The sequence below is a fragment of the Heliangelus exortis genome, chromosome 3 (assembly GCF_036169615.1).
Source record: "Heliangelus exortis chromosome 3, bHelExo1.hap1, whole genome shotgun sequence".
Taxonomy (NCBI): Eukaryota; Metazoa; Chordata; class Aves; order Apodiformes; family Trochilidae; genus Heliangelus; species Heliangelus exortis.
In genome coordinates, this window is record NC_092424.1 from 47471521 (window position 1) to 47486647 (window position 15127).

General features: G+C 38.9%; 1 protein-coding gene across 5 annotated transcripts in view; it reads right to left on the reverse strand.

Annotated features, from left to right (window-relative positions):
- Positions 1–489: 489 nt before the first annotated feature.
- Positions 490–15127, reverse strand: part of MAP3K4 (mitogen-activated protein kinase kinase kinase 4) — a 61804-nt gene continuing 47166 nt past the window's right edge. For 4 of the 5 annotated variants that reach the window (XM_071740472.1, XM_071740469.1, XM_071740471.1 and 1 more), the window contains 8 exons: positions 14112–14303; positions 13359–13429; positions 11032–11148; positions 9101–9260; positions 2944–3066; positions 2299–2405; positions 1915–2094; positions 490–1036 (listed from right to left, as the gene is read on the reverse strand). In XM_071740472.1, the coding sequence (XP_071596573.1) occupies positions 1016–1036; positions 1915–2094; positions 2299–2405; positions 2944–3066; positions 9101–9260; positions 11032–11148; positions 13359–13429; positions 14112–14303 (971 nt within the window). In that variant the 3' untranslated portion in view covers positions 490–1015. Of the gene's footprint in view, positions 1037–1914; positions 2095–2298; positions 2406–2943; positions 3067–9100; positions 9292–11031; positions 11149–13358; positions 13430–14111; positions 14304–15127 lie in introns of all 5 variants that reach the window. The other variant, XR_011725209.1, reaches the window with a different exon arrangement.

Sequence of the window (15127 nt, forward strand, 5' to 3'; positions counted from 1 at the left end):
TCTGACTTCTCTCTATCTTCTGAGACTGGTGCCAGTCTGGGAATGGTCAAACCCAGAATGTCATTTCCCCAATGACAATGGGGACACCGAAGTCAAGGACCAGTAGCTTCTTGGTGTTTGCCAAACAGCACACAAGAATAATCTCGACTCATCATACTTTTGGCCACAGAAATGCTCTGCAGACGGCTCCCTGTTCACAGTACTCAGATTCGAGAAGAAGGGTGTTTTAGACCATGCCTCTACCCCTTAGTGTCAGGAATTGCATGTCACCTCATTTCCTCAGGAGAGGAAGTAGGGGCAGAACCTTAACTCTGTTACCACTTGTGTCACAACCATCTTACACTGCACAACTTGAACTTGACAAAACTTTGACTACCACAGTATAAGTTAGGTTAGCTTAGCAGGCTTGAACAAGCATTGAAAACAGAAGTTTAAAATAGACACAACCCCACGTATTTATTTTCAGAAGAAAAACCCTTCACCACCAGCTCCTAAAATAAACCATTTATTGAGAAAAAACTTTTTTAAAAATTTCATTAATCAGCCTTGTGCATAACAAATCTGAAGCTTGCCAAAAACAAATAAACAAAAAACCAGTAAAAGTTCACAGTCAGTGCACTCAACAAACAGATTAAAAAACAAGGTCCAAAACGCCTGGTAACACTACAGCATTTTTCTGAACCTAAAGAGTTCAAAAATACTACATATTAACATTACAGTTCTCAATCAAATGAGAAACAGGATAAAGAACAAAAAAGGTATGGTCCATATACAGTAGTAATGGCACTTCCACTGAAACATGCAGCTTCTTCCAACTTGCAGACACTGTCACATGAGCAACATGTGCCAGGTAAAACATACAGGAGCAGCAGAGAAAGTGACGCCCGTCACTTGTGCAGTCTTCGTAAGTTCAACTTTTATACTGTTTCTCAGCACAGTCTTTATGTAAATATTACATACAGTAGTGATTAAAAGATACCTTGCCAGATTAAAAAAGGCCAGAGATTGAATAACTTCATTCTTCATCTGTGCAAACCTATGAAGGGGACAAAAGGCAATTAATTCAATTGTCATCTTCATGCTCCAGTAGGAGACAACAGCTCCGGTTCTTTATGGAGTTTATAGGTGTTCTTTAGCACCTCCACTGAACATCTTTGAAGCTTTTTTCTTTCTCCCTTGTTACACAGATAATGAATTAAGAGTGTTTCTGTGAGAATACAGGTGTTTCCACTGTCACCATGCAACTCTCATGTGCCTGAAGAATTGTTCTGCCTCTGTGGTGGATGGGATCTGGCTACAGTTGCACAGATGGGAGGGATGGGTATAATGATCCCAATAGTGACCACAATGTTAATGAACCAGAATACCAAAGTAAACAACTTTATGCTAGAAAATGGTACAGAAGTTAATAACCTCCTGTATTCCTCTTTCTTAAAAAAAAAAAAAAAGAAAAAAAAAAGAAAAAGGTTACCTATACCTCTAAATTTGTAGCTGTGAATATTTGCCTATTTTTAAGAAAAGAATCAAACCATAGTTCATACAACTGCAGACTTCTGTGCCAGTTACCAGATTAATATTCGATATGAACTTAACACTAAGTATGAACTTAAAAGAAAAGCAGACCCCTGCTTCATTCAGAACCAATTAACCTCTATTGTGTTGAAGCCTGATGTAACACAAAACAGCAGGGAAAGTTTATTGCATGGTGCACACCATGTTCTTTAAGTCAGATGCTCTCTAGCAATATCACCTATAGTTCTGGAAAGTTGCCAGACCTTGTTTTCTGGACAAGAGCAGCTTGATAGCAGCCCCCTACCATGATACAAAGCCCTGCAGCACAGCTGCAAGCAAGGAAGTCACTGCCATTTCCAATTCCCCATCCACAGTCTTTTTAGCCAAAGCCATGAGACAAACCTTGACAAAAGGATGATCGAGGAGCTGGCTGGCCGTCCACCTCATCTTTGGGTCACTTTCCAGGCAGTGGCAGAGGAAATCTTTGCCTTCTGGGCTCACTTTGTCAGGAATAGGAGGTTTATGACCCATCCCCACTTTATACATGATCTGGAAGTTGTGCTCATACTCATGCCAAGGCCTCTGCAACAGGTTAAAACCATTACTAAGTGAGAGGGCTTAGTGAGTAACTCGCTATCCAATAGCTCATCTATTTCTGTAGCTCAGGAAATTAAAACCCACTCCAGTACCTGCAGGCTTAGGTGTGACAAACTGCTAGGAGTGTGACCAGACTTTGCAGAAAAACTGCTGAGAACAGTTTGTATTCATTCAGTATATTGTTCCTACCTTGCCAGTGACCATCTCTATAACAACACAGCCCAGGCTCCAGATGTCTGCTGCGCGTCCGTGCCCTTCTCCTTTCGCTCTAGTAATGACTTCTGGAGCCATGTAAGCTTCAAAACAACACGTAGGATGGCGTCAGTTCATACAGCAGAAGGAACACTGCACATTAAAGAGACTGACTGGGCAAGCAAAATGCTTTTTAACACATCTGTAATCAACTGCCATTCAGCTTTTCTTGCTAAGTTTTCTCATTTGCAGGATTCTTGCCCTTTCATACATTTGCAACAGTCTTTCAGTTTGAAAGGTGACAGTGCAAATGGTGGTACAGTACATGTTTTCAGCTATTTAAAAAAAAATAGATTAAGCAGCTGTTCAGTGAGAAAAGTACTGCTCAGTAGAGCTTCAGAGAAAGATACAATCCCAGAAAACACCAGCTCCAGCATCTTTATAATTACCAGACATATACAACTTCATCTCTCCAGTTACATCATTCACTGATTGTTTTGGCCTCTGGACGTAAAGCACATCTAAGAGTTAAAATCTAAGTTTCCCTGAAGCACATCATGTTACTCCAGCCCGGGCTTTTGGCAGAGGTTATCTTCTTTTAGGGTAACCAGACAAGTATCTGCCTAGCGCATGCTTCCTCACCTGCAGTCCCCAAAGTACTGTTCACTTCTCCAGGCATTGTCTGGGTGTTGTTTTTCAGTTTCACTGAGCAACCAAAGTCTCCCAGTTTTATCAGTCCAGATGAGGTAAGAAAGATATTGGCTCCTAGGAAACACAACAGAGAACAGTAACAGTTGTTACACTAGTGCAGAATTGAGGAATGAGAGATGCTCAATATACTCTTGGAAGTTACACAGTAGATGACAGCTGAATTCACACTTAGAATTTTACCTGTGGATTAAGCCTGGAATATGAGAGCATTGGAGCTGTTCCTGAACAGGCTCATTACTATTATCCAGTGGCATTTTTGGTGGGTCTGTGTTAACACTAAGTGTACTGGAAGTTTACAACAAGCAGCACGGCACAAAAACTCAAGAGCTTTCCACACATGCTTGTTATGAGAAATTACTCCTCCAGGAAGGTATGAATTCCAGTGCTCAGCCTTTAAGTGTTGCACTACAAAAAAATACTTGTCCTTAAGGACCTCTCTGGCAGAGGCCATTGCTGCTTACCTCCCACTAGCTATCTTTCCAGTTCTGCTGAGTCAAGAGAGATGATATCCTGCAGCTGTGTCCTCATGGCTGACTTGCACAATGGAATTTATAGCATTTTATTACATGTTCAACCAAATCCTCATTCCTGTTCTCTACTTCCACAAGCATTTCTGGAGGAATACTTTTATAATAGGTGGCTATACTGAAAAAAAATTTCCCTACCATCGTTGAAAATCTTCAAGGGAAACCTGCATTTGTCTTCAAGTCCCCTGCTCTACACAACACTGCAAAATAAGCCAAGTGGGTTTGATAAGCAGGGGCTTTCTTTTCTTCAGCATCCTGACAAAACACATGTTGACAGCCAACAGAAAAGAGGTTGAGCAAGAGCTCAGTGATACACGTCAGGCCAGATCCTGGATTCTGCAAGTATCACAATGAAGCCACAAGAAGGTTGCAGAAATACAGCTTCAGCTGTGATCTCTCTTGAACAAAGATGAACAGTATGCACACAACAAAACTGGTTTGGGGGACTTTGTTACACATAGCCTTTACCCATGTCACATAGAAGATTCTTTTAAAAATGGCTCATCTGAATACAACCTTCAAATGTTTCTCACTTTGTTCCACTTTGAACACAGGGCAGTGTGGGAATTCTTGGCTGCTCCTCCTTTATGTTCTTTTAGTTAATGACTTTTTCTAATTAGCTTGGCTGGGCATCCTCAAGATATTGATTGAGAAAGAATCCTCAAAAAGCTCAAGTCAAAAAAGAAAGGCAGTGCAGGTCAATGATGCCAAGACCATGGCCATTTCTCAAAGGACCTCTCTAACCACTATAAGAATGCTTGATAATGAAAGCAAAACTTACTTAGTCCAAGAGGCATTGCAAAGGACTGCACAAAAATCATCAGCAGAATTAAATTTCAACCTTGAATTACTGTAAGCCTACTACAAGTTTTGAAAAAAGAATTAACTTTGAACACAACCCTTCTGCACATTGTATCCGTAAGTTTTGCACTTCAGGTGCCTGCACATACTCAAAATCAGATTTCTTTGCCTGGATTCTGCCATTTACCAGAGGGACATGCGTGTTCAGAGTCACCCCACAATTACAGGCATGTGTAAGGGAGCTGAGCAGACCAACCTCCAGCTCCTTGAACAAAAGAGAATCCAGAAACACACCAAAGCAGTACAAGAGGACAGCCTGATGGGACGCTAAGTATGGGCAATGCAGTAGAAGAGTGACAGTTACTCTATGATAAACTTCTTCTTTGAAAAAGACAGTTTTTCTAATGATTTTCCATCAATTACTTGTCATATATATAATAAGTAAGTGCACTTAGCTCAAAGAGCCTAGGAAAAGCAGCCATCACCAAATACTTCTACAAGGATGTTCTGGAAACCTATGTTCCCATTTTTCAAGAAAGTGACATGCAGATTTCACAGAAGGGTAGAAAGAAAGATGGCCTGACTACTGCCTTGGGTGGGAACTAGCAGAGCTGAAGTGCAACCATCTCTCTTCTGACTGAATATAAAGCTATTTGATAGTTTGGTTTCATTCAGTTCAGAAATTAATTACAAGGCATTTCAAACTGAAGTTTGCCCACTGAGAAGTAAGTAGTGAAGATTTAGCATAAATGGTACTGTGAAAGTTCTTGTGAGACGTTGTCCTGAAAGTACCTGGAGCTCTCAAATGGAACAGATCAATGAACAAAAGTTTCACCATGAATAAGGAGACAGCACTTGAACACAGGTGTTGCTGACATTTTCTGTCAGCTCAAGAAGGTTTCCACTGATGTGTTGCCTGCTGGAGCCTCTGTTTTGTAAGCCTCTTGGTCTCAGCTTTGGAGACCAAACACCAAACTCTAGAAAGAATCTTTAAAAAAAGTCTCCTTGTTAGATAATGCAGCAGGAGCAAAGTAAGAGAACAGGAGACACAAGGGCAGTACTGTGAGAATGCTCGACGCTTTTTACCTTTGACGCTTAATGCTGCTGGAACATTACACAGTTCCATACCATACCTCCATGGTTAATATGCAAAATAAAATCAGAGAGTATGGTTAAAGCATCAAAAAGACACAAAACACCCATCTGTTCCTTCTCTCCTCCTACACATACACTACTGAAAGCATGTTCATTGGATGTACTTGGCAGTGCAAGAGGTAGAGCAGTTCTGCCCAGCCCTGCTGCCATTTGCAGCACGAGACCTTCTGGGCAGACTGCAAGCACAGAGCAAATGTCAAAAGCTGTGCCCTTTCTGGAGAGAACAAAATGTGACCCAAAGCATTAAATTTAAGTTTCACATCCTGCATCCCTGTACCAAGTCACCCTATATTAAGAGTAGTGAAAAGTGCACCAGCATGATATTCCAGAAGTGCTGGTGTTAATACTGGGAGTCTGAGGAGCAGTACCAAAAGTCCCACTACTAAAGACTGTGGTGTAATTCCACAAAGAGAGGCAGCTCATAGACATTCCTTAGCCAGTACTTAAGCAGTGCAGCAGCCAAATTCATTCAAGAAACAAACAAGCCAAATGCTACCCTTTAAGAGAGAAAATCAGCTTTAGCATCTTCTTTTACTCAGTCTCTTGGAAAGCGTGACACATGCCCTTACTCTCCTGTTGAACAGCCGCCTCTCTTGTCAAATGACTTTCCTCCCCTGGTGCTCAACATGAACACATGAAGGCAGGAATGGCAAAAAATTTCAGCTTACAAAGTTCACAAAAAGACAATAACATAATAACAACTGGACAAAGACTTCCTGTCCCAGAGCATCTCATTCACAGGTTTCTGATTTACTGAAGCTTCAGATATAATCCCTTTATTTTTTGTATTCCTTCTGAGAAAGCAATCTGAGCACTCTTCTAGAATATACCCTTCTTTCCCAGAGAGAAAGTACCAGGCATGACCTCTATGATTAATTCCCCTCAATTCAACACTTGAGAGATGACACATGGACTGCTGTGTCTTGTTTTTGGGCTCCCCAGTACAAGACAGACGTTGACAAACTGGAATAAACCCAGCAAAAAGACATCAAGAGGGCAAGAGGGTTGGTGCACATCATGCACAAGGAGAGGCTACAAGATGAGTTTCTTTGGCTTGCAGAAAGGAAGACCGAGGGAGTGTGTGTGTGGAGGAGGATTTATTGCTGTTTTCAGCTGTGTAGTGGGGAAGTGTCAAGAAGATGGAAACAGACTTTTTCAGAGGCACACTGTGAAAGGATACCAGGCAATGGAAACAAACAGCAACCTCTGCAAATTCCAGGGAGGTGCCAACAACGTTTTTCACATAGGGATAGGTCAGTCTTTGGGATGGGGCCCAGAGAAAAGGGAATCCCTATCCCTGGAGATAACTCTTATCTCCGAAGTCCTGAACAATCTGGTCTAATTTGCCATTGGATCTGACTCCAAGATTGGTCCTGTTTTGAACAGAGGACTTAATAAGAGATGTTCAGACGTTCCCTTGATCATCGAGCAGAACAGCTCCCTTACAAAAAGTGAAGTAGTTTTGAAGAATCTGGGCTCAGCCACAGGGGTTATTTATCCCAAAAGACTTAATCACCTACTACATACTAGCACCAACAGCTTTATACAGTGATGCAGATTTTATAAAAAACAGTGCAGCCAAGTGTAGTAACAAGCTAACACTACCCTCAGCTTGCTCTCACAACTACAGGTTGGAAAAGGATTGAAGGTAGCTGTGTCTTGCTTCATCTTTTACACTTAGAGAACTGGATGCCATAATGGCATCTGAAAGACAACAGCAGTACATAAGGGAACACCATGAACTGAAAGACTCAGCTTTTGGGCAAAAGGTACTTGCAAGCACCAACTGCAGGATATGGTATAAGCAGTTACTCTAAGAACTCTTTTTCTGCTGATGAGAGAAATAGATCCACAGTAATGTTTAGCAAACTGGCCATGAGAGATGCAACGTGATGTGACAGTGAGTTTTCCAAAGGAAAACAGTTTTAACATTCTGAATGACATATTACCATCCTTCCCTCTTTGAAAAATAAGCATACCTGACTACAGAAGAGCTAAAAGTAAAACCAGAGTTTTCTTTACTGCTGTTAGATTAAAAACTTGGAAATGCAATGTGAGCATAAAAGGAGACAGAGAATTCCAATGTTACATCAGGCATCCTTTATAAAAATACCCTCTGTGTCTTGTCTTCATATTCTGTCACTGAGGTTTTGGGAAAGTCTAAACACAGATGTGTCTGCAGTGAATCTCTGTTAATAGCTGCTGTCATTCTCAAAGAGTACCCCAACGTTTGCATGAGGAACCTGTTGCAACAGAAATGCCCTCAGATAACACAGCACTACAGCTCTGTTAAACACTTCTCACTTCACTGCATTTCCCTGATGAGAGGAAGACCTATTTGGAAACACATCCAGAAATCAGCAATGATAGAGCAGCACAAAAGAAATCCCTGTCAGCCAGCCTTGGATTTTGATTTTGCTTCCAGGAGAGCATAATCCAGCTAAACAGAACCTGGATATGGAATGATCAGTAAAGGGGAAGGAGGGTACTGTGAAAAGCACGGAGGGAAATCCACAACTGGAAAGAAACATTTGGTCAGGAAGGAGAACCGGAAAAGGCAAGATTGCTGGGGAATGGAGTGAGGGAAAGTGTTTTCTAGGAAAAAAAAAAAAGCCAAAACTGACTCAAGAGTGGCCTACCTGGGTGGGAGGCCTCTGGACCGTAGATAGTTCTTTTCCCAAATGAGAAGCACGAGGCCAGAGGACCAAGAGCAACTGGGAACCTCCTACACTGCTGCGGTGATTCAAAACCCTGTGAGCAAGAGGGACATAGAAACCCAGCATCGTTGGGTTGCACTGCCTTGTCATAACATGAGCATTCACAGGGTTTAATGTGTGCATTCTTTCCCCTACCTTCTGTTAAGTGGAAAATATGCCAGAATAACAAAACCAAGATAACTGGACATGGAGGATGTTCTTGGAAGGCGCAGGAAAAGAAAAATTAATGTGAAATGTGGACTGACACTGGGTCCCTTAAGCAAATGCCAAAACCAGTCTGCTCCTTTTGTAAGCAAATGCTGAGATCCAGGCATGAGTAGATAAATGTATGGGAAAAAAACCTACCAGGTAAGTAATTTTCCTGTATCTCTTTAGCTTCTTTTAACTAGGCCTTTATTACTATGTTTAATCAACCATTTGTCTGAAATCCTAGAACTCTTCTGGAAAATAGGAATCACAAGAAAATTTCTACTGAACATTGCTTGTCAGCACCCAGAAAACACCACTGATTCTTGCAAAGATGAGAAGAAAAACAGCATTACATAACTCAGTATATAAGAACTAAAAATAAAAGGTCCAAAATTTGAGTTTGCACGAATCCCCGACAATCTTAACAACCTCTGCAGAAACCGTATTATATTAATCATGGGCAGAATCTATAAATTTGCAATGCCAACTGTGAACACTTTGTTTTTATGTTCTGCACTTAAAAAGGAGCATGTAACTAGCCAACAAATTGTAAACTGAAAAATGAGTGGAAGGCTTTACACACTTAATGGCTATATATGTATATAATGTGTGGTAAATGTGCAAATATGTCCCCCACCCCTCACATCCCCCTTCATCAAACACTGAAACAAGCATATTACCTTTTTTGGTTAAAATTACCTTTAATGTCTCGATGAACAATGCCATGTTCATGTAGTACATTGATAGCAATCGTGATTTGCTTTGAGTAGAGCCTAATGACATGCTCCTGAAGGCCCAGTTTGGATACCTCCTCCAGGGTGCCCTCATCACAGTACTCCATGAAGATATACATTTCTTCCTGTTGTGGGAACCAAACCAGATTTGATTGGCTTTAATTTAAAAAAAAAAAAAAAAATTTTGAACACTGAATTAGGATCATTTTTTCCTGCCATCCTTCATTGTTTGTGAAACAACAATGGAAGTAGCACATCACGTTTTAATGAAAATACCTCTTATCATGGAATACCTAGTAAATTCTTCTCAAAGCTCTGTTCTCTTGGGCATTTTTAATATACTTTATGGCACAGCTATGGAAAAATTTCTGCTACATGTTTATTTGCAGAATTTGTATATATCCAATACTGTTTGGTGGTACAAAATACATTACTTTGTCATCAATCAAAAACACTTTAAAAATCTCATAGGTGTATTACACAGAAATTCAAAAAGATCCTTTGCACGATTATGGAAAAAAGGCAAAATGACATTTTGGCTTTGGTTATTATTACTGTCTCTCTCTCCCAGTCCCTGCAATATCATGTGTTGATTGTTTGGGAAGGGGAAGATTTTTTTGCTGTCTGTGGCTTGAACATTCAACTCTTAACTCACTTCAAGAAAAAGTTAGGTTCTTGTTCCCTTTCTCTGTCTCCAAGCCCAGCCAATTTCAGCCAGACTTAATTCCTACAAAAAAGGTGGCAAAGACACTTAGCTCTTTGAGATACCCACGTCTGTGTCCCCAGGTAAAGAAATGCAGACTGAAAGCAGCCTTTGTCCCTTTCTAAACCAGCAATGGGTCAGCAAATCAACTCACTCATATTTGAGCACTCAAATCCACACACTGTTTTCCAGCCAGACACCACGTGTCCTGATCCTGGTTGGGCATTGGACTAGATGACCTTTAGAAGTCCCTTCCAACCCAAATTATTCCATGATTCTATGATTCTGTGATCCCTTGCCCAATTCACTGGGCAGATACAGAAAGGACCTGAGACTCACAGGGGAAGGTAGGGAGGACATGTGGTAAGCAAAGAGTAATAAAAAGTAGGGTACTTCAGCAAGAAATTCTGGAATCCAACTCTGTAAGAAAACCCTCAGGCTTCATTAGAATCACAGAATTGTTTTGGTTGGAAAAGACATTTTAGGTCACCAAGTCCAACCATTAGCCCAGCACTGCCAAGGCCACCACTAAACCATGTCCTTCAGCACCACATCTACACAGCTTTTAAATACCTCCAGGGATGGTCACCCCACCACTGCTCTGGGCATCCTGTTCCAGTGTCTGACAACACTTTCAAAAGGGTTAGAGAAATTACTCCAAATATCCAACTTAGTTCTGTTGCACAAACAAGAAAAATAATTTTTCCTTCTGAAGAGAGATGCAAGCTGAGTTCCAAAAGATCTGCTTCCTTAAGATATTTGTCTGGTATCAAGATTTAAACGCCAGTGCAAAGCTCTTCCAGGAATCAACAAGATACTGGTACAACCTTTGCTGCTAACAATGAAGGGCTTTAGGCTGTCTACTCTTCATCTATAAGCAAAAGTGATCATACTGTATTGAACCTACCTTGCATTTAGAGCAGTGTAACTGAGTATCACCACGGAACAGCTCCAGCACTATTTGCTCTGTTCACTTATTGCAAACCTTCTCTGTTTTAGTACCAATTAAAAGTAAATTCTCCAAACTACGGTTCAGAGACCTCAGCATTCAGAGGAAAAAGGACACACAAGACACATCCAGACAATTAAGCTAAACTACAACATTCTAGAGTAAAAGCTCCAGTGACTCAAAGCTGCTTAAAATTTTCTCTCTGCCCTCTAAAAAAAAACCCCAATAATTTATGTTTTCTTACCCTATGGAGCTCCACACCAAAATAACGAACAAGATTAGGGTGTTTGATGCCTTCAAAAATCTTCAGCTCATCGGCAGTTTCTTTGATGGTTTTGTGATCATTAGGTTGAAATCTTATCTGCAAGAAAAGATTTTTCATTATTTTGCCACTATTTATAATTACGAAGGAGCAAAACAACCAACCAAAATAAAAGAAACAACCAACCAAAAAACAAACAAAAAAAACCCCCACAAACCCCAAACAACCTATTCTAAACCCAAAACCCAAGCAAAACACCACTCCTCCACCCCCAAACTTAAAAAAAATGGACATGAAACTATGATACTTCTTGTGGAAAATTACATACAAATTTGATAAGTTATGAAGTGTGTACCAGCAAAATGCTGCTAATTAAATGTTTAATACACTTGTGTGCACATACATGTATCTTCTGAGCTTGCCTTCCATCTTAAACATTGTAGATACAGCACAAGAGTATATGAAAGTAACATCAGTGGAAGGTATCATCAAGATAGACTAATTATCAGGTACTCCATCAATGGAGATACTAAGGGATTTCTTTGAAGGGTTTCTTCACTGAGAACGAGACAGCTACCTCAAAATGTGAGGCATGGAACAAATAATCATAAAGGTTTCAATGAAAGAAACAGTTTACACTAGTTCTCCTACAATCTGCTGTGATGGATTTTTCATGGAGGAAAAAAATTATCAAGTCTTCTGAAAGACTCATTTAAAGTTTCTCTTCACACAAAGACAAGCAAAATGTTATGGGAAAAGAAGTTACAGAAGATGCTACTTTTACCATACTTGCAGAAAACAGAAATTTCATTAACTTCATTATTTTACCTTTGTTTGGTAAGATGTTATGATTGTTATGGTCTGTAACAATTCTAGGATACAGTTTGTACTTTGACAGTGGTTAAATTAAATACATCGAGATTACAAAAAGGTGACAAATGACATTCTAGTATTTTATGCATTTCCTAACACTTCCAGGTTGCAATGCTATATATTTGTAGCAAAGCTTGTCCACTATAATTTCTAGAAATTTTAACAATATTGTGATTAAGACATTAACATCTGAAGAAGTCTCAGAGGGTTGGGGAATGCAATGTTTTTAGACAGTTTAAAAATACATAAAAACATCTCCTAAGGTACGTGTAAGGAAATTCAGAAAAGCCTTTCAATTGGAAGCTGAAAACATCTATGGCCAAAGCGGGAAAGCAGGGAATGTTTCTTGGTGAAATAATCCTGGAAGTTAAAAATCCTAAAGGAGAAGGTAGGATATTGTATATTTAGCTTAACAGTGAAGTGTTGTTTTAACAATGTCCATTTCGCTTATATGAACTTCTGCTGAAGAGCACACACGTGCTAATGGTTAAAAACCACCTGGATCTAGAAAGCAACTACGAATCCCAGAAACAGAGTGATATTGATGGGAGGGAAATGTTATTTCATCAGGAGAAATAATAATAAAAAAAAAATTAAAAAAATAAACCAAACAAAAAAACCCCACACACAACAAAATTTCAAGTTTTGCTCTTAGTTACTCAGTGAATAAGTATGGTACAAGAAGGTAAGCACAAGCCCAGTCTTGCTATCATGTACATATTGTGTGTATAGAAGAACTGGCTCCTAAAATGTAACTGCTCTAGCATCAAACAGCTGGCATGGTAATTGCTGTCAACAATTGCTCACCATTGTCTGCAGATGTAGAAGTGCAGTAAAACTAAACTATACAAATATTTTAAAAAACAAAGTGCTGTAGGGAAAATGGATCTCTCTGCCTACACAGCTTTATTTACTTCTATCCTGAAAATTAAATTTTCTGTTCCCACTAGGTTAGTCAATAGTTTTGTGATTCAGCCTAGATCACTTAAACTGCAGAAAAAGCTGAAAAACAGCCAATATGAAACTTCCTATCTTTTTCTCTAAGGAAAAAAGAAAAAAAGAATAAAATGTAAGATGAAATGCTCCAAAGTAAAATATAAGTTTGTGTTTGGTCTTCACTAATCAAAAAGCTCTTTAAAAATAATTTAAGATCTTTTATTAAGTAAACATTCATTTAGTTCACAACATCCCCAATGAGATTAGTAAAAATATATAATTCATTTGAAACACATTTAAATTGAAACTAAAAAGCTTAAGCAACTTAAGGAAGAACAGGTGATAATAGCAGATGAGGCTACACTAACAAACAATTTGTCTTCCCATCCTTTCCCAGTTAGCTAGCAACAGTATTCAGAAAACCTGAATGCCTGCTAAGTCCTGCACATATGATGTGGAAAAACAAGGACAGAAGTGATACTTGTATATAGAGAACTCACTTCCTTCATAGCCATCAGCTCTCCAGTGTCAACACTGATGCAGGTATAGACCTTTCCATACTGGCCTTCACCTGCAGAATTAAAATTAAGTAAAAAACATTGACTGCACAACATTCCATAAGCAACATCTACATCAACTGCAATAAGAAAACATCATTGAAAACCTCACATGCTAAGGTTATTTGCCTTTATTTTCACTTAAGCTTTCAAGTAGCTTTTAATCTGCAACCTCTAATAATACATAGTCCTGAATTCAAGCTGATTAAAAGTAAAAACATTGCAATAACAGGCTGAGCTGGAAGAAAACTTCTCATGAACATGAGATTTTCCCCACAGATCCCAAACCAGAGAGGAAACAGCCATCATATATGGGAAACAGCAATAATCTTGGGAAATTAAACAAACCCCAAAGTTTGTACTCATCTCCATTCATATTTCTGGTTCTTCCAAAAGCAGAACTCAAACATTTTATGGGGTTCAACACATGTAGGAGCAGCAGGATCACACCTAAGTAATTGTCCTAACCAAATCCTTCTGCTCATTTGTTTCTTATTATTTGACCATTGAAAACTTCCCTCAAGTTCTACATAAAGGAAATCCTCACTGCAACAGTATTTTGTATTTTAACATTCTGATTTCAGTGATGCTATTACCTGCACAGAGATCAAAGATTTCAAAAGACAATCCTAGATTCCCTTCAAAAATATTAAGCTTGGTATTTTAGCCTTATAAATGATGGTAAAATGAACGTACCAATTTTGTTTCCTCTTTGCCACTTGAAAGTCACTTTTCTCAAACCTACATGCATGACATTATCATAAGATTTTGGTGTGTCACAAACTTGGCCAATTATGTTCTTCCTCCTCATCTCTCTGTATCTTCTTTCTTCAAACAACTGAACAGACTTCTGAACAGCTTCAATAGGTGCTTGCTTCGAAGCAGTGTCTAAAAAGTGATAAACAATTTCCTTGATTGAGAAATATTCACTGTATTTATATTTTGTTACCTTCTGATATCAGGTGAAGTGACCCGAGTTAGAAGACAGCTATTTTGTGAGTCCAGTTTAAGATAAATAAATTAGAAAATTCATTTATCTTAAATAGTAAGATTTTATCAATGATAAATAAATAATAAGAGAATAAAAGATTTTATCAATGATATATTAGAATATCTCTTATGAATCCTATGAAACTGAAGTAAAAATGAGAATACTGGTACTATTCTAATCAACTCTTACTTGATTCAAGGAAATTAAATGTATGAAATACAATATACTTATTTGCATTTGGCCTATAACTAACCACTAACATAGTGGAAATATGTTAGGGTCATTAAGAGCACAAAGGAAAGTCAGGCAGGAAAGGTTTTGCTCTACAGAGCAAGAGGTTTCTTGGAAAAGTCATAGCATCTGTTTATTAAAAAATTCAGAGGTATTAGATAGGACTTGAAAGCTGGAGTTATGAAACAGAATCCTAGTGAATGAGGGCAGAAGAAATCTTAAGGCAGCATCAATTAATTTGCTCCTTGTAAAGAACAAAAATTACACAGCTGTCACTGTTGACAGACACTAGTCTAACCTGTTTCTAACAGTCTCCAAAAGATGAAGAAACTGATACTCCCAAATTATATATTCTACTGTCTACCTATAATTAATACCACTTCATCTTCATAAAATCTGCCAAATCTTTGTTTTATTCACAGTGGACAGTAAAACCAGTTCCCATTACAGCAGTATTCTAGACATTTTCAAGTCTTCCCTCATTCTTCTC